This window comes from Lissotriton vulgaris, chromosome 4_1 (assembly GCF_964263255.1).
Source record: "Lissotriton vulgaris chromosome 4_1, aLisVul1.2, whole genome shotgun sequence".
Classification (NCBI taxonomy): domain Eukaryota; kingdom Metazoa; phylum Chordata; class Amphibia; order Caudata; family Salamandridae; genus Lissotriton; species Lissotriton vulgaris.
Genome location: NC_141691.1, coordinates 518962788 through 518982651, shown reverse-complemented (window position 1 = coordinate 518982651; position 19864 = coordinate 518962788). Strand labels below are relative to the sequence as shown.

The 19864-nt window shown below is 49.1% G+C and overlaps 1 protein-coding gene across 1 annotated transcript in view; it reads left to right on the top strand.

Moving 5' to 3' along the window:
* Positions 1–19864, top strand: part of LOC147718918 (uncharacterized) — a 157576-nt gene that overhangs the window by 77816 nt on the left and 59896 nt on the right. Inside the window, exon 6 of the mRNA XM_086964670.1 lies at positions 6335–6436. Within this exon, the coding sequence (XP_086820796.1) occupies positions 6335–6436 (102 nt within the window). The remainder of the gene's footprint in view (positions 1–6334; positions 6437–19864) is intronic.

Genomic DNA, 19864 nt, shown 5'->3' with positions numbered 1-19864 from the left:
CGCTTCTGGTGGTAGGCAGGGTGTACTGGAGTGGTGATGAGCCCAGTGTCCGTGAGCGAGAGGCCAAGGCAGTGTTTCTTTGTGTGTGCAGAGAGGGCATAGCTGGGCAAGATGGATCAGTATCTCTCTGTATGGGGGAGGGGGTGGGACAGTGCTTTTTAGGATGGATCGTTGTTTCTCCGTGGGAGAGGGTGGGCACAGTTTCTTGGTGGGGGGGGTGATGGCGCTTCTGAGGGTGGACGGTAGCTTTTGAGAGCTGAGCTTGAATGGAGGACAGTGCTGGTATGGGAGCGTGTTAAATTGTCTGATCAAAAGAGGGGCATGGACAGTGCTTCCGAAGACAACACTAGGAGAGTAAGGGACAGTGCTTCTCTGCATGGACTTTGTTGCTCTGGGGCGGGCAGTATGGGCACTGTTTTTTGGCAAGAGAATATGGGACTGTGCTTCTCAGTATGCACGGTGTTGTCCGGCGGAGAGTTTGGGTAAATGCTTGTTTCTTCATCTATCCCTCCTTCTCTTCTTTCCAATCATATCCTTTCCGTCATACAAGAGTGCCTCGATACCACACTGTTGGGAGCTGACCGCTATACAACTGACATATAACACTTGCCTTCCTTCCCTTCCATAAACGACCAGACTTTGACATCCCTCCCCTACCCTGAAGTATCCATATTTAGATCTCGCCTACGCAGCGCGCATGCGCTGCATAGGAAGGGGCCTTTTGGGGTCAATCAGCTTTTAGGGCAAAAACGTGCACGTTTTGCATTGCTTTGTATTGCAACGCTTGCACGATTGGCGATTCCCTTGCAGAAGCGAGCAGCTGCGCCATGTGTTGGCAATTATCGCACTCGCTCCCGCAAGGTAAACTCTGCGTGTCCCTTCTCTAGGCCGCACTCCCCTACCCTTCCAACTGGTTCATTATTCCTTTACAAGAGCTGCTTGTGTCATGCAGCACTGCTGTATGCTGCATTGCCAAACCGCAATGCTAAACCCCCTTGTGTGCATCTGTTGATTGTGAGAAGTTAGCCTGGCATATGATGTCCACTATTCTAGTGGGCACCTTGCACCAGTCTAATCGACCCTTATTGATGGTGGTTTTAAAGTCAACCTTATAGACAAGCTATCTAGTGGTAGCATGGACCAGCAGTCTTAGGCTAAGACTTCAGAGAGCATGTGAAGCAAGCTGTTTTACCAATTATAAACCCTTGAATACCAAATGAAAGGACACCACACAAGGTATATATCAAATATATATGTATTTATTCTAAACACAACCCCTCTGCACTCTTTATGAGGTCAGAGATAAAAGTACATCACAAGTTACTCAATTAGCATACGATAAGTTGCACAAATAGTTATGCCCTAGGGGTCTCACAAACCATATACTAAAGAAGTGGTATAAGAACCACGTGAAAGTTAGACAGCAGGCCTAGGGCCTGTAGAATCGCTGGGACTACACTAAACAACCAAGGGTTAGGAAGTAGAAGGCCCACGGAAGACGCGTGCAGTGTCTAAACACAGTCGTGAGTTACCATTGACTTATAATGGGAAACGAAGAAGTTACATGGTTACTGTTTTAGGACACTTCCGGATGGACTACGATAAAACCCCTTTAGACTAGGACACTTCGAGAGTCTAGACCCACGGGAGCACCGGAGTACTCGTGTTACCTCACCCAGGGAATCCGGGTGCATAGGTGCCTTTTGGTGTCTGTTTTCGTCGTTTTCTATGGAGAGCTGCAAAGAAGTGCTGCAGGCGAACAGAGGAAAAGTGTCCGGGTGGGTCCAAGGGTGGATCGACGATGTGAAGAACCTAAAAGCAGAGGAGACAGAGTCTGGGTCATTAGCCAGTGACCAGGAAGGAACCAGGCAATGTCGCATGCTTGAAGGTGAAGAAGGTGAGCTTGTCATATCAGCCACGAGGTCCAGGAGGCATCGGCGATGACCAGGCGCTGGATTCGAGCTGTCCCACAACGGATCTTGTTGACTGCGGTGTCGGTATCCGGATTGGACCCAACAAGCCTTGGCAAACGCATCCCACGCAGGATGTCGAGGTTGGCTCTGTTGCAGGCCAGCAAGGTCTGTGGTGCTTCTCCTTTAAAGGGAAGCTGGAGCAAGCCTGGAGCAGCTAGGAAAGCAGTTTAGTTTAAGAGGAAAGTCTTCAGGGGGCTCACTAGCCAACGGCCAAGGAACCGGGAAGACGCGTCGAGCTGAAATGCAAGAGCGGGCCCCATGCTGCTCTCGTGGAGTGTCGAGGGCTGAGCTTCGGTGCAAATGGCGCTCGGGTCTGGGGGTTCTCGTACCCCAATGCACAACTGCGAGGGTACCTCGGTAGTCGAGCAGTTAGCAAAATGCAGGATGTCCAGGGTGTACGGTCCCACGTCTCTCGTGTCCGCCACGGGTCTCCGCTTTGCTGTGGATGTGGGTCGGAGTTAGAAAAGTCTGAGAGTCCATTTCCTGTGTCGCTGAGTCTTCGGGTTCCGGCGGGAGCGTCGACAAAGCAGACTGGAAAGTTACTGGTGGTGCCTGTTTGCACACGGTGGTCACTCCTTGACCACAAGGGAGATGTCTTCTGTCTTCTAGTCCGAATAGAATGTCGAAGGTCCAAGAGTTCTGTATCAAAGTTTCTTTCCAGGATAATCCAAAGTTCTGGGGACACAGCTCCTATACTTATTACTTTTACTAAGGATGGGGGCTGGATTACCTGCCTAGGTCCCTCCTATGGGTGGGCCTGAGAAGGGGGTGGTTACACCCCTTTCCCTTTGTCCAGTTTTGCGCCAGAGCTGGGGCTGGAGTGCCCCAGCAACTGATTTGAACCGGGCTATGCATGGTGCACCTTGTGTGCCCCAGGCAGTGTCTAGATGCATTCACTGAATGCAGCCCTCCTTGCCCCAATACACAAAACCCCTGTCAGGGGAGGTGCTGGGGTCTCCCTGGACAGGAAACCTATTGTCCCGGCCGCCCTTGCTGGAGATTCCCCCAGCAACAGGAGGTCAGACTTGAGTCTGTGGCAACAGCATCCATTTTGTGATGCTGAGGCTCTGTTTAACTTTAACCGGGTAAAGCGGTAACATACATGTCTTTTCCCTCTAGAAGGGTGGAATGCTACCCCCGCCGCCAGAATTGGCGGGGGGGGGGGGGGTAATATTCCAAAGTGTTTGACACCTTACGCAACATGTTTTGATAAAGCCAAACCAAAGTTAATATTAACCGCGAGGATTATAATGCACTTAAGAGTATATGGTGTGGCTATATCATAGAACAGCTATAAGCAGATGGTTCCAAAAGCTGCAGAGGGGCTCCCCTCACGCTAGGGCACCCTCTCACATAAAACCAAGCACTCTGCCTCCAGGATTGTCGAGGCCTACCATAGGAGTGACTGATAGGTGCCTATGTGTCTATATATAAGGTAGATGTAGGTATACTATATCTAAGTAAGGGGTGATTACACCACCTTACCCAAGCTGACTGATCAGCCTGTGGTGTCAGTTTGGAGGGCCAGCCAGGGGTGGCATAATACATGCTGCAGCCCCTGGTAAGCCATTGATGCACCTATGCCCTGGTACACTATACAGGGGCTCACAAAGGTGACCCAATACCCAATCTGGTATGTATCTAAAGTACATGGTATCTATTTAGAGAGAGAACAGCTGGGCTGTGGGTCTGATTAGCAGGCCCACAGCCACACTAAAGTCGAAAAACCAGAAAATCACATCAAAAAGTGGGGGTGACCATAGGAAGCAGACCCTACTCTCCTACATGGATGTCATGGTTCCTGCTCAAGCCTACCCCTTTCTGGCAGTGTGTCCCCCGCAGTGTTCTTTCCTCTTATCTTTGCCACCCATGGAGTAGCTTTTCTGTTTATGCAAAGAGGGATAGTCTCTGCTGGGAAGCGGTCTCTCTGCCTCTGCTCCACCGGGCGCTTCCCCTCCGAGACTGATGCACACATAAAGGTACGCTGAGCGGCAGGTGCAAAGTAAACACGGCCGGGGAATACCCGCTCCGGGCCCTCGGCCAACTGTCCTCCACTGGCGATGTCCAAGGCTACCCCTTCAGCACCCCACCACCCCTTAAAACGGGATCGCAGGGTGAGGGTGTCCAGCCAGCAGTGAGACCTCAACCAGTGCCCAGCACTATCCGGCGCCATCTCCGGCCCGGAAAGAGTAGGAACTGGGTTATAGACTTTGCAGAAATGGGGTATTAACATACCACAAACAACCAACAAAATAAATAAACAAAAAACACACGATTCCCACCGCTCCACCAGATGCTCGATCTCCAGCCACAAAAATTAAAGTTCTGACCTATCTTTGCGAGTGAGCTCTTATCTACCCACACTAGCCCACACTACGGACCCCTGCCCACTTCACATATTCCACAGGGCCACAGCCACCATCGCACCCAAACTAGGACGGACCATCAAGACCTCCCTCACATCCGGCATCTTCCCTGACGACTGGAAGCGGGTGGAGGTTAAACCCCTCCTCAAGAAGCTCACGGCCAACCCAACGGACCCGAAGAACTACCGGCCTATCTCTCCCCTTCCGTTCACAGCCAAAGTCACCGAAAGACTCATGAATGCCCAACTGACCACCTTCATCGAAGAGAACTCCATCCTAGACCCCTCCCAGTCTGGATTCTGCAGCAACCACAGCAATGAGACCCCTCTCCTCCCCGCCACAGATGACATCCACATGCTACTCGACTAGGGGCACACCGTGGCCCTCATCCTTCTGGACCTCTCCGCAGCCTCCGACACTCTCTCACCGCACCCTCGCAGCCAGACTTCACGACGCAGGGATACAAGGAACCGCCCTCGACTGGATCTGATCCTTTCTCTCTAGCAGAACCCAGAGGATCAGACTCCCTCCCTTCCTCTCCAAACCCACAGACATCAACTGCGGAGTGCCCCAGGGTTCATCACTCAGCCCCACACTCTTCAACTTTTACATGGCCCCCCTCGCTGCCATCGTCAGACAGCATGGGCACAGCATAGTTTCCTATGCAGACGACACCCAGCTCATCCTCTCACTCACAAAATCCAGAAGACACCAGACTCTGCTTCCAGGAGGGAATGAAGAATGTGGCAACCTGGATGAAGGACAGCTGCCTCAAGCTTAACTCTGAGAAGACTGAGGTCCTCATTCTCGGACCCTGGGACAACTCCTTGTGGCCCTCTGCCCTCGGAAGCCCACCTCTGCCCTCGGAAGCCCACCCACTCCTACGGACCATGCACGCAACCTAGACATCATCCTCGACTCTTCCCGCTCCATGAACCGCCAGGTCAACGCCGTTGCTTCCACTAGCTTCAACTGCCTACGCATCCTCAGTAAGACCTCCAAATGGATCCCCCCGACTGCAGAAAGACTGTCACAAATGCGCTCATAACCAGCAGACTGGACTACGGCAACACCCTATACGCTGGAATAAACAGATCCCTCCTTCAGACTCCAGACCATCCAGAACGCCGCTGCCAGACTCGTCCTCGGGACCCCATGCCACGAACACATGACTCCACACCTACAAGATCTTCACTGGCTCCTGGTCGAGAAGAGGGTCACCTTCAAGCTCTAACCCACGCCTACAAATCCCTCTACAACATCGGACCCAAATACCTCAACGAGAGACTATCATTCCAGGTACCCAAGCGGAATCTCTGCTCCGCCGACCTCGCCCTGGCAGAGGTCCCCCGGATCCACAAGAACAGAACCGGCGGGAGAGCAGCCAAGATCTGGAACGAGCTCCCTGTGAACATCAGACGCTCCCCAACCCTGCACACTTACAGGGAGGACCTTAAGACCTGGCTTTTCGACTGATCCGGAGCTGTCTCTACCCCCTCTCCCTCTCACCCCCCCCTTCAGCGCCTTGAGACCCTCACTGGTGAGTAGTGTGCTTTATAAACCCCTGATTAATTGATTGATCACTTACTTACATTTCACATTTAAGCCTATACTTTCTAAAAGCCCCTAAAAGTCCCTGTAACAGCTCAAAGTGCAGCAGTCTACTACTATGCTTCCAGGGTAGACAAGTACCTAACAACCTAGCAGTTGGACATACCGTGGGGCGTTCCTCACCTTTTTATCCTGGATGTTTGTTTGGTTCAGCACTGGATTACAAGAAATACTCAGCTGGAAAATGTCTCTTTTCAAGCGTTCCCATAGAAAGCTTTCCTGGACTCAATAATATCAACGAAGTAATTCGAAAAGACGATTCATGTCAGTGAGAGAACCTCTAAACTCAAAGTCCTAGGTATAATCAATAAAAGAAAGAGAAGTTGATCATGTGTTTAAAAAAAAAATAACTTTTGTTCCCAATATCTTTCTTTGAAATGACAGAGACATCAGGTCCACACCCTGTGAAAAACAGACTGATTAAAGAAGAGATCCGTTGCACTTTCGTTAAAACAGCAGATGAGGCCATCACATCTTCATCCAGAAGTGAGTAAAAGTCATATTCATGGAAAAGTAGCATCTGGTATGCATATCTAAGGCCACCATTTTATTTATTTCAGCGTAATAAAATTGCTGTTGTGTTCACCGGAAATAAAATTTAGTAGCAAGTTAACATTAGATTCTCTACTTCATTTGTTTGATTTTCTTTTATTTGAAGATATCCCTTGCAGTTGAGGATATGTGGACAGTTTGCTGCTAGGATTATAGAGTCTGATGTAAGGATCATTTTAGCTGTTGTATATCTGCTGATCACAAATTCATCTTTTTTGTGACCGCAAAAATGCAATTTGCAATGTACTAAACACTTTTTGCGAGTTGGGAAAATCTTCGCAACTCTTTAAATGGTTTCTCTGACTCATTTCAATGATGTTAGGAAGGGGCGTTAAAGAAGCCCCTCCTAATTTTGGGTCGAAATGAAATGTATCTAATGTTTTATGACCGCTAATACAATCGCAAGCCATTGATCATTTACTGACTCCCAAGCCAGGGCCTTAATTGATATGCAAAAGGGAATCTATCTCCATGGGTCAGCTTCCCCTTTGGGAATCGTATTGGTGGCCTTCAAGCAGAGTGCCTTCTAAGGCACCAACCCCAGCCCCTCTTCAGTCCCTCCATGTCTTCCATGCATGTCAATATGTTTGTTTGAACTGTGCCTCTCACATTGAGGAACACAGACTGCTTTAAAAAAAAAAAAATAATATTGGGATGCGCTGAATGTCCGCGCATGGATGTTGGTCCCCTATCCCTCACAGGCCTCCATCCCATTATTGGCAGCATTTCACAGAAGGTTGTGAAATGTGACCTGTCTTAATATTCATGAGGCAGAAGGTTTTGCAGCCCTCTGTGAATATCCATTTTGTGGCGATATTTAACATCGCCGGGCGTTATTAGGGGCCTTCTAAAAAAGCTACAACGGTCACCACTCAATTAATGGTGCTTCAACTGCAATGAGCCCATTAACAAAGCTCATCTCATGGAATGTAGCAGATCTGGCTTCAAAACTAAATTGTCCAGTGTGGTGCCCTATTTTTCTTTTTTAGAACAGCACAACTTTTGCCTTTTTCGGGAGACTTGGTCTTTATAGACTCTCCATTGTGTAGGTTATGTAAACTTCTGTAAAGAAGTTGTAACTACAGGGAAGGGCAGGCCATCACGGGGACTTACAATTTGGGTTAGAACTACCTTAACAGGCATGCTCATGAAGATCAATGTGGATTCCCTCGACATTTTATGCATAAGCTTGACTGTTTGCCCGGATGGAATTTTTATATATACATATAATGTGTACTGTAGACCCATTGGGAATAAAACGTAATCCTTTGTTTTAGATCTTCTAAATGCTCATTGAACTGTGTTGTCAGCTAAAGCAAATAAAATTATAAGGAGTGACTTCAACAGTCAATTTGAACCCTTGAGTATTGATAGTCAGGCCATCACGGCAGATGAGGACACTGTTGGTCAATCCCAGAGCTAGAAATCCCGGTCATCAAGAAATGGTCATTCCTGGCAGTCCAAATCAATGCACTCATTTTAAATCAGGGGTTTTGTGCCTGCAATGGAAGATCAAGCTCCGACAAAATTGGTAATCACACATTTAATCGTATAAACAATACAAGTTAACTAGATTACATACTGTTGGATTTAAAGTCATGGCCACATCTCATTGACAAGATAATATTATCTGAAAGAGACACGTTGATGATAGATTCCTTACCTTAGAATATCCCCAGGTGTCAGACTGGATCCGGAAATGTTTTGCTTAGTAGTACCCATGCGCGTCGGTAGGCGTCGTCCGCGGCTCCGCGTCAGTCGTCGGCGTCGTGATGACGTCGTCTGAGTACTCAGACACCGCCTCCGCGCGCTGACGTCAGTTCTTCTTTTTTCCGCGACAGCAAGCGCAGATACGAAAAAGTTGTACCCTAGTCAGTTTTTTACTAACTTTTAAAATCCTTTTGATCTACTTTCGAAGTCTCTCGACTCAGACGGTGCCGGTAGGGATGCCCGGGTTCAAGCCCTGCGCCAACTGCGACCGACTGATGTCGGTTACCGACCCCCATCGCCAGTGCCTGCACTGTCAAGGCCCGGACCACGACGACAAGTCCTGCTCCGACTGCCGGGCCCTGACGTCTAAAGCTAGATGGGAGCGGTCCCGTAAGCGACTCGAGCTTCGGCAGTCAGGCCCCGCGCCGCTCGAGGTCCCGGTCCGAAAGGAGGTCGCGGGGCCAGAGCCACCACAGTTCCGGGAGTCGTCATCTGTCTTCGGGCTCGAAGTCCTCGGGTAAGAGGCACAAGAAGCCTCCCCCGACGCTCGTGCGATGCTGCGGGGGGTTCGGGCGACACCGCCCACGCGGCTCTGCCGGAGCCGCGGACGTAGCGGCCTGCTCCATACTTGCCAGTCCCGGACGAGGCCTTCCTCTCGGCCATGAGGTCGCTCACTCCTCCATCGGGTTCCCCGGCGCCTTCGGGCCAAGCGGCCCGACTGGGTCCCCCAGCGGGCCGGGTGCTTCGGCGCCATCGGGTGCTTCGGCCCTGGCGCCGTCAGCAACTTCGGTCCCGACGCCGCAGGGCCCCACTGGATCCGGCGCCGGCCCCAAGGGTGTCGCCCCCGGCGCCGTCCCAGGATGACGCCGTCCCTGGTCCTACCCTCGATTCGGGTCCGGCGTCGGAGCGGCGCCGCTCGGCGCCGTATCCGACGCCGTTTGGAGATTTCTATTTCTATGACCCGGCCACATCCTTTGAGCCTCAGTACCAGGCAATGGGTGACGAGGGGGATTGGGAGGGGTCTGAGAACCCTCTGGCAGGTGAGTGTCAGTCTTCTGCGGACTGGACAGGAGAGCTTTGGGAGGCCAGTGGTCTGGACACTTCGCCCGACACTTATTTTGTCTCCGCTCCTAGCGAGGCTACGGAGGAGGGGGCTGCTTAGAGCTTGGTGCTGATGTGGGCGGCCAAGGCCTTGGGCCTTGAGCTCCCCGTCGCGGCGTGAGGACTAACCTCCTCACTGAGGTCCTTCAACCACAGTCAAGCTCGGCCGAGCCTCTGCTGCCCTTTAATGAGGCCTTATCAGACGTTCTTCTGGGCACTTGGTCCAAGCCCGCTACAGGTCAGCCTGTGGATAGGAACGTGGCCAGGCGCCACCGCCCGGCTCTGGGCGACCCTTGCTTTCTGTCTACCCACCCCACCCCCGAGAGCCTTGTTATCCGGGCCTATAATTCCCAGACCACATTCCTGGAGGCTCCCCCGATCAGGAATCCAAGAGGTACGAGCAATACGGGAAGAAAGTATTCTCCTCCCTGAGTTTAGGATTACGGTCAGTCAACACCGCGTGCCTCTTTGACCGCTACACCCACTCTCTGTGGGATACGGTCGCGGACGTGCTGCCAGAATGCCCGGTGGAGGTCCAGGCAAAACTCGGCCAAGCCCTTGTGGAAGGTGGAGATGCGGCGCGTTATTCCATCCGGTGTGGGCTGGACACTATTGACTCACTGGGCTGAGCGATGGCAACGACTGTGGCGATTCGTCGCCACGCCTGGTTGAGGTCCGCCAACTTCTCGGCTGATGTCCAAAACACACTTATGGACATGCCGTTCGATGGCCGTCGCCTCTTTGGTGACAAGGCAGACCATGCTTTTGATCGCTTTAAGGACTACAGGGCTACGGCTAAGTCCTTGGGCCTCTCGGCCCGCACCAGCAAACGGCTGCCTTTCGCTCTTTTCGTAGCCAAGAAAGGGTCGCCCCCACACGTCCAGCCAGCCACGGGCCGCAGACTACCATCCAGCACTGTGGCGGATGTGGGAACCGCCGTGGCGGTGGTCGGGGACAACGGCGAGGCCAGTTAACACCTACCCCTGCAGCATCCGCCTCAAAACCCTCCTAGTCAGAGCTTTCAGGCCCATGTGACGCCCGTGGGGGGCAGGGTTCGCCATCACCACCACCACTGACGCACTGTCACATTGGACAGGTGGGTTCTGCAAATCGTCCGAAGGGGCTACTCCCTCCCCTTCAAAACATCCCCTCCAGCCATGCCACCGCAGTACCAGCGCGTGTCGGCGGATCACTTGAATCTTCTGCAGGAGGAAGTTACGGCCCTCTTGACCAAGGGGGCCATCGACCGCGTTCCTGGGCCAGAAGTAGGGTGTGGTTGTTACTTCCACTACTTTCTGGTACCCAAGAAGGGCAAAGGGGGCCTACGCCTTATCTTGGACCTACGAAGCGTCAACGGCTTCCTCCGGAAGGAGAAGTTCAAGATGCTGACATTGGCTCAGGTCTTAGCTGCCCTAGACCCTGGAGACTGGATGGTAGCGTTGGACTTGCAGGACGTCTATTTTCACATCCCCGTCCTGCCGGCCCACCTGCGTTACCTGCGGTTCACGGTAGGCCACAAGCACTTTTAGTTTACTGTGCTCGCCTTCGGCCTTACCAGCGCCCCACGGGTGTTCACAAAAGTGATGGCGGTGGTCGCAGCTCATCTGCGCAGGTTAGGGGTTTCAGTCTTCCCCTACCTCGACGACTGGTTGTTGAAGGCGGGCTCGCCCCAGACAGTCGTCAGCCACCTCCAGACTAAGGCCGACCTCTTGCCCATGCTAGGGTTCTCCTTCAATGTGCCAAAATTACGCCTGTGTCCCTCTCAGAAGCTCCTCTTCATCGGAGCGGTTCTAGACTCGGCGCAGTTTCGGGTTTATCCTCCCGAACAGCGGGTTTAGGATATTCAGGCTCCGATTCCGATCTTTCAGCCTTTATCCCGAGTCTCGGTCAGGTTGACGCTGCGGCTTCTGGGGCTGATGGCCTCCGGCATCCTTCTGGTGCATCACGCTCGGTGGCGGATGCTGGCTCTGCAGTGGGACCTGAAGTTTCAGTGGGCCCAGCATCAGGGCAACTTGTCCGACCATGTCTTGATCTCGGAGGGCACTGCAAGACAGTTGCAGTGGTGGCTCACTGACCGAGATTGGGTCAGCGGCAGATCCCTCTCCCTACCCCAACCGGAGCTTGTGGTTGTGACGGACGCGTCCCTCCAGGGCTGGGGGGGCAAAATGGGAGAGGCAAAGATCAGAGGCCTCTGGTCTCCGGGGGAGTCCCAGCTCTACATCAACCTTCTGGAGCTGCGGGCGATCCGGCTTGCACTGAAGACATTCCTCCCCTCTGTCCGGGGGAGTGTAGTGCAGGTGTTCACGGACAACACCACCACCATGTGGTACTGCAACAAACAGGGCGGGGTGGAGTCGTGGACCCTATGCCAGGAGGCTCTGCCCCTCTGGCAGTGGCTGGAACATCTCGGCGTGACCCTGGTGGTTCAACACCTGGCAGGTTCCCTGAACGCCAGGGCGGACGAACTCAGCCGTTGGTGCATGATGGATCACGAATGGCGTCTGAACTCGGACGAGGCGCAAGGCCTCTTTCAGCAGTGGGGAGAGCCTTGGTTAGATCTATTCGCTACAGAAGAGAACGCGCAATGTCAGCAGTTCTGCGCGTTGGAATTTCGAAGGCAGCACTCGATCTGAGATGCTTTTCGTCGCGAGTGGAGTTGTGGTCTGTTGTACGCCTTTCCGTCTTTACCACTTCTGCCCAGCGTGCTGAAGAAGATGAGGCGCGACTGGGCCCAGGTTATCCTTGTGGCTCCGGACTGGGAACGAAGATATTGGTATCCACAGCTACTCAGCATGTCTGTCGATCCCCCGATTCGTCTGCCTCTTCAGGAGGACCTTCTGTCGCAGCAGCAGGGGACGGTCCTCCACCCGAACCTGTCCAGTCTCCACCTCCAAGCTTGGAGATTGAGCAGCGACAGTTGAGGCCATTTGACTTGCCTCCTGAAGTTTGTAATGTGATTTTGGCAGCCAGGCGTCCCTCCACAAAGTTGGTATACGTCTGCAGGTAGAACAGATTAGTGGCATGGTGCACAGCAAAGGCTGTGGATCCACTCTCTGCCCCCTTTTCTGAGGTTCTCCTCTTCCTCCTTTCTCTTGCCCAGCAGGGCTCTGCTCTGGGCACTATCAAGGGCTACCTTTCTGCCCTTTCCGCCTTCTTAAGGCTACCTGATCAACCTTCTTTGTTCAAGTCCCCGATTGTTAACAGATTCTTAAAGGGCATCACTCATATGTTCCCTCCTGTTCCTTTCGTGACGCCCCAGTGGGACTTGAACCTGGTTCTAACTTACCTGATGTGCGCTCCCTTTGAGCCGCTTCATAACGGTCCTCTCCGTCTACTTACACTTAAGACTGCTTTCCTGGTTGCCATCCCCTCTGCCAGGAGAGTGATTGAGCTCCAGACTCTTTCCTCTAAACCGCCTTTCCTTTCTGTCCCTCCGGACAAGGTTGTGTTGCGGACAAAACCCTCTTTCCTGCCCAAGGTAGTCACAGCCTTCCACATCGGGCAGTCCATCACCTTGCCCAAAACGTGCGCTCTCTTACTATCTGAATCGCACACGCCAGTTCCGGGTGGATGACCAACTCTTTGTTGGTTACGTGGGCGCTAAGAAAGGACGGGCTGTGCACAAGCGGGCCATCTCTCAGTGGATTGTGTTGTGTATCCTGGCGTGCTACTCTTTGGCTAAGAAGGAACCTCCTGTTGGGCTGAGGGCCCATTCCACTCGGGCCACGGCGACTACTACTGCCCTGGGCCGAGGAGTCCCCTTGCAGGACATTTGTCAGGCAGCTACATGGGCCTCGCTGCACACGTTCGCAAGACACTACTGCCTGGACAGCCAAGTCCGGAGGGATGGCTTCTTTGGCCGTTCCGTCCTCCAGGGCTTTCTGGTGGGATTATTGGTTTGCAGACCCACCACCGGGGTTGGTATTGCTGGGGTATCTATTCTAAGGTAAGCAATCCATCACTAACGTGTCTCTTTCAGATGCACAAGTTACTACTTGTGCAACGATATATCTGTAAGAGACATTAGTTAGTGATAGATTCCTTACCGACCCACCCATCCTGCCCGTTCTGCGAACCGATATCTAGGGTTAAGGTCATCCCCTTTCAGGGCCCTAGTTTCATGGCACCAGTGTTGGTTTTTATCATGGCTCTGTGTTTCTGGCGCGGAAAAGCTGTGTATAAGAACTGACGTCAGCGCGCGGAGGCGGCGTCTAAGTACTCCGACAACGTCATTTCGGCGCCCACGACCGACGCGGAGCCGCGGACGATGCCTACTGACGCGCATGGGAACTGCTACGCAAAAACTTTCCGGATCCAGTCTGACGCCTGTGGATATTCTAAGGTAAGGAATCTACCACTAACTAATGTCTCTTACAGATATATTGTTTCACAAGTAGTAACTTGTGCACCCAGTCAAGACAATGACCATAACGCCCAGGCTCTTACTCTAGGTAAACCTACAAATTCCCAAATCAGAAACTGGGTTGGTCATTTGATAGACAACTGGGAATTCAAAGTTATTTTAATGTCTTGAAATATTATGCCCATAGATTCCTAGGGGAATTATAATATCTTGACAGATTGCGCATTTGTAAAAATTTATGTAAATGCATTTTAATGTTCTTTTATGGCCACTGTGCCGAAATAAAGATCTGTTATTGATTGATATTATAAAGCAGTCAAGCGTAGCTAAACCTTTTATGTATTTGTTTATTTATTTTTCATGACCCTTGTCTTGTGGACAGCTTCTTTCCTGAAATGCCAGTGTGCGATTATCTGGTGTTCTGATCCAGACTAACGCGAGAGTTTGCTCTGCGTACTGTATAAAGCATAACATCATTTTTTGCGTGGAGGTGCTAATGCAACCTAACCAATAATCCCATGGGTATTTCAATTACGCAGTCTCCACTATGCTTTCTGAGAGCAAGACCACCTATGGTACAGTGCCCGTCCACAACTACACCAACCAAAACTCTAGATGCTGCAGTGGGGTGTGATTTCACCAATGTGGGTTGATTTTTAACTCCCTTTAGATGCTTTATCCTGAGACCTCCAAAAAGAGCACAAGAAGAAAAGTAATTACCGCTCAAATTTTCTTTGCTTGTCTCCCTGTCTCAAATGCCTCCTTTGGGTGTTGCAGTACAGCTGTTGAGCTGTCCCATTCCTTTGATACAGGCACAGAATACAGTTAAACATACCGCCTACTACCTTCAAGGACCATCTTTTTACAACTGTTGATGTTTTCTGCCTTGCTTTTGATACATTTTGTGGTCTTCACTCTGGTTTCCTTTCTGACTGAAATTTTGACTGAGCAAATTCCATTGGAACCAAGCACATGTTGGATTCTCACTCACAGTTGTATTAACGCATGCTCCAGCACACGACAACCTTAACCTCATTTACCAAAATAACCATCCTGAGACCTAGCAACCTATCTGAAGGGATAGAATTTCATGAGTAAGGTCTACTTGCCTTTGCTAAAGTTTTTGATTTAGTAAATTTTCCTAACAGTACAACATATGGACTGTTGGTGCTAAAGAAAAGAATCTCAGTAAGGTCTCTTGTATAGGATGGTCTGGCTACTATAAGTTCTTAAAACAACAAACTGTTTTCTCTTGCTTTAATCCTTACCTTTGGAGTTAGCACTTAGAGTACTTTTAGAGCATAATGGGAATGCTGGTGCTAACAATACCTAGCTTTTGATAAGAGAATGGTTTCTATTAACCTGTTACTCTCAGAGATGTTTTTTTTTTTTCATCACAACTTTTTTTTTTTATTCAGTTGTGCTCACTTGCAAAAGAGACAGATGCGGCACCATTATTACATCATATAACCTTCATGGGTCTCAGCCTGGGTTATTGTAACTGTGTGCACCCAGCCATCCTTAACTGGGTCTTTAAAACAGGAATAAGTCTTGTATTAGATGCATATGATCTTCCCTTTTTGAAGCAGGTTTCATTGTGATCTGCTGTAGGAAGTCGGAGAAGTTACAAGGTGAATTATTGGCACCACTGATATGATTTTGCTGTCAGTATTGATTAGAGATATGGGTGAATAATTAACACACTGGATCTTGTCCTTGTTTATAGATGAGGGTGATTCTTTATTTTTGGTTTCAACATATTTAAATTGAAGAAGAGGGAGTAAGGTGTTGGCAACAGATTATTCTGGAAATTTTGGTGTAACCTCTTTAAAAGTCATCTGGAACAGGATCCTTCAATTGTTTTTTAAAGGGATTTGATACTTTTGACGGTTTCACTTTAAGTGATATCTGCTTGCATACATGACATCAAACTTAGCCTTCTCTTAGTATATGTTTATTATAAAAGTCCATTTTGCCTTTTATATGTTGTTATTTTTTTCAACCTTTAAAATAATAATATTTCTTCTTTAAACCCTCCCCTTCTGGTTTGTAACTAGGTCTATTTTGGATTTTAATCACCAGGAGTATACTACTTTTATTTCCTCCGGAATTGTATCTGCTTCATTGCTTAGTAGAATGTATTCTTTTTAGTTAGTGCATCCTTTTATTATACTGAAATTTCAGTTTTGTAAGTGTAAGTATTGTGTCAGAAGAACTATCTTCAATACATTTATTTTCAAGCTGTTTTACTTGGATGGCTTAATCATTTCCTTTTTTCCGCCAATATATGCATTCCCAAATTTTTGATACCAAGATCTTTATTTCAATTTGTTTTGGGAGGAACTGTGTTTATCTTCCATATTGTCTCTATTCTTTAGGGGTGCCGTATTTAGTCGCCTTCTTGGGGAGCTTTTGTTTTCCAACTGTAATTCTAGGTAATCTTTATTGGTGTGTTGTCCAATAGATGTCCAGTAGAAGTGTTGCACTATTGATGTCTGTTAAATGGTTGCCAAGATTTTTGGTGACAAAATAGTCCATTCTCGTAATATATACAGATTGTGGAAAAAGAAAATTGTTTTGTCTCTGGGTTAGCATAATGCTACATGTCAAGGAGGGTTATACTGAAGTGCTTTTTAGAATTTGTTTGGAATTCATCAGACGTTCAGTTGTTTGTCTTGAACTGCACCAGCGTGTGATATATGGCCTCCCACACCTCCAGAATTAAACTAATTTGTTCTATTCCTCTGACAATATTTAGGATTTCCTTCAAAAAGTGATGCTTACCTGATATTTCTACATATAGGGAAAGTGAGTGAAAAGTGAAAAATATTCTACAGTATAATTGCGAAAGGTCTTAGCGCTAAACGTTCCTGCTAAAAACTGCCATTAAAAAAGTTACAGATTACGGAGAGGAGGTAGAGGAAAAACTATGTTTACAGTAGTTTTCTAAAATAAAATAAGTTGAGCCTAGTTCTCAGAACAAGAGGCAGAGAGTTCCACAATTTGCAGACCAGATAAAAACATCTTCTCCCTTCCCATGTTCTTGTTCTTATTTTTGGAACAACTACATGCTTAGCAGTTCCTGATCTTAACTTCCAAGCAGGCACTTGCCAAACGTTTTTCGGAAAAATACAGGACATCCGTTGTGCAAGGCTTTGTGGATAATGCAGAAGGCCTTACATTTGGTTCTACTAAACACCTGCAACCAATGTAAATCACGGATGCCTTTGGAAATTGAATCAAAATTGGGAATCTTCAAAAGAAGGTGAGCCGCCACATTTTGAAGTGACTGAAGTTTTAGCAAACTTTTTTTCTGTATGCCCAAATAAAGGTCCTTACAGTAATCAATACGCGATAAAACTAACACAATAATAACAGATTTTTACATGTCAACAGGGATGAAAGGAAAGATCTTACTTTAAGTCCTTAGAAAGTTTGTTTATTTGGTCCTAAAAATAAAGCTGTTTATCAGACAATACCCGTAGATGTTTTACTTTTTGTACTGGACAGGGAGGACCGCCCACAGAACAGAGCCACCAAGCCTAGTTTCAAAAAGAATTCTTCGAGCCAAAGAGCATAATTTTTTTTCTTCTGAAGTCAGTTTTAAACAATTATCTTGCCTCCAGGCCAGAATATTGGAATCATTAAATTTAGAAGCTACAGCATCAACCTCAGAGGAGATGGATATCCGAATTTGTGTCCTAAGTGTAAGACACAACGACACAGACGTAGGATCTGATAAGTTTAGCCAAGTGGATAACATAAACATGTAAGAGTGTGGGCAAAAAAAAAGAGCTCTGAAGTACACCACAAGGATCAGAGGTAAATGCGCCAAAGGCCACACTGTGTTTCCTACCTGTGAAAAAAGAACTTCGAATGTCTAGGGCTGTGCCTCTAACATTGAGCCCCATAGCTGGCTGATTCGCAGTGAAGGATTCACCGTATCCAATAGGGTAGAGAGGTCGAGTAGAATCAGCACAGCCCTACCACCTGAATCCACCTGTCTCAGAATCTCTTCGGTAGCGACCAGCAGTGCAGATTCGGTACAATGAGAACTCCTAAACCCATGCTGAGAAGCCTACAAGATGTTATGAGTGTCATTACAAGCTGTGAGATCAGCAATGAGTGCTTTTTCTAAAATTTTGGCTGGTGAAGATAATCTGGCAACAGTTCTATATTGTTTTCTCATTGAAGTCCAAAGTATTCAAAAAATATATATTTTTTAACAGCCGACAAATGGAAGCCCGTTTCCATTCCTCAGGAAAGTGACCGCGTCTTAAAACTCTATTCAGCAATAAAGTGAGATGTTTAGCTACCGTTCTGGATTCCAAATGCAGAACTGCAAATGGACAGAGGTTCTGTGGAGATCCTGATTGAGTGGTCTCTAGGAGACTAAATGTCCTGCCCTCTGAAAGGGGAGTAAAATGGTCCAAAAAAGCCTGGCTTGATGGAGCATCAACTAAAGGCTCTTGGGAAGGGAAGCTAAAACCAGAAACTGAGTTTTTTCAGGGTTCATTAGACGACAATTCATCCTAAATCACAGACATCTTTCCCTGAAAGTGATCTGCTAACCAATTGCAGTACTCTTGGGAAGGGGGAAACTATAGAGTATTTCTATAATTTGTAAGAGTTGCCTGTCTTAAATAATAATTTTGTGGAATCCTTGGCAGAGGGAATTTATCAGTAAAATATTTGCCTTTTTTTTGCCATGATCAGCCTCTTATACTCATCTATTAAAGGTTTATATTGTACTTCTGTAGTAGGGGATCTCTGTGTATAATCACAATCTAGTGAATAGTCCCACCCATGTGCGTGGACCCCGGAGCAATCAAAAATAATCTCTTAAAGTGATGAAAAAATGCAGAACTGCACAGACACTTAAGAGAGATAATGCAGCCTATAACCAGGCTACACTGTCCAGTACTTCAACTAGAAATTCCACCAAAAAATCCACAAACAGCAAAGCCTGTCCAGATTTCCTTTGCCCTAGCAGCAAAAACCCTCTGGAATGATAGAGAGGAAGACATGGACAGACAAGGCCCATAGGCTGCCATTATGTGGCTCAAAACAGGATACTATGCCTTTAAGAGAACTTTCCAGAACTTCACAGTATCCCAGAATGCACTGCAGGTCCCTTTTACTTTCAGTTCTTTTTTCTGGCTCCTGCATGCAGAACCCTGGAGCATTGAGCTCTCGCTTTTTAAGGGTTTTTGGTGATTTTTCACTATTTTTCTCAAGTTAAGTACTTTATTGTACTTTGGTGCCTTTCTCCTTGGTTCTTGCACTCTGTTTTTTGTCGAATATGCCTGCATTATTCGATAAATGCCCGGAGTGCTCCAGGAAGAAGGCCAAATCGGATCTCCATGAGGTGTGTATCCTCTGCCTTCCATCTTCCCATGTCCCAGAGGAGTGTGTGATCTGTCAAGGCTTCTCTGGCAGGACCCTGAAGAACAGAAAGAAGATCAGACTTCAGGGCCTCGAGGAAAGAAGAATGAAGGCACAAGGTGGGTCTGGATGGGCTTCTTCTGCCCATGCTGAGGCCTCTGGGGGGCTCCCCAGGGGCAGGAAGGCCAGCAAACGTCACCATTCTCCGCCTGGGTCGATTGCGCCCACTACGGCGTCAAGAGGAATGACTACGGTCTGTTCCCCATCGTCGGAGTCGAAACGACGTCGACGCTCGGCGTCGAGGGATGTTAAAGGACCATTGAAATCCCCGGGGACTATTTCATCGGCGTCGATGTCTTTGTCGAGCGATCGACGTCGACAGGCCAGGCATCGGCGCTCGCCGTCGAGGCTACACCGCCGTTCGCCGTCTGGGAAGAGGAGACGTTCATCGTCGTTGAGGTCCTCGTCTAGGTCGCCGTCGAGGAACAGAAGATCGCCGTCGAGGCACAGAAGATCGCCGTCGAGGCACAGAAGATCGCCGTCGAGGCACAGAAGATCGCCGTCGAGGCACAGAAGATCGCCGTCGAGGCACAGAAGATCGCCGTCGAGGCACAGAAGATCGCCGTCGAGGCACAGAAGATCGCCGTCGAGGCACAGAAGATCGCCGTCGAGGCGCAGAATATCGCCGTCGAGGCGCAGAATATCGCCACCGAGGCGCAGAAGGTCGCCATCGAGGCGGGCGAGGTCGCCGTCAAGGCGAAGGCATTCGTCGCCGAGGAAGAGACGCTCGACGTCAAGGGGCC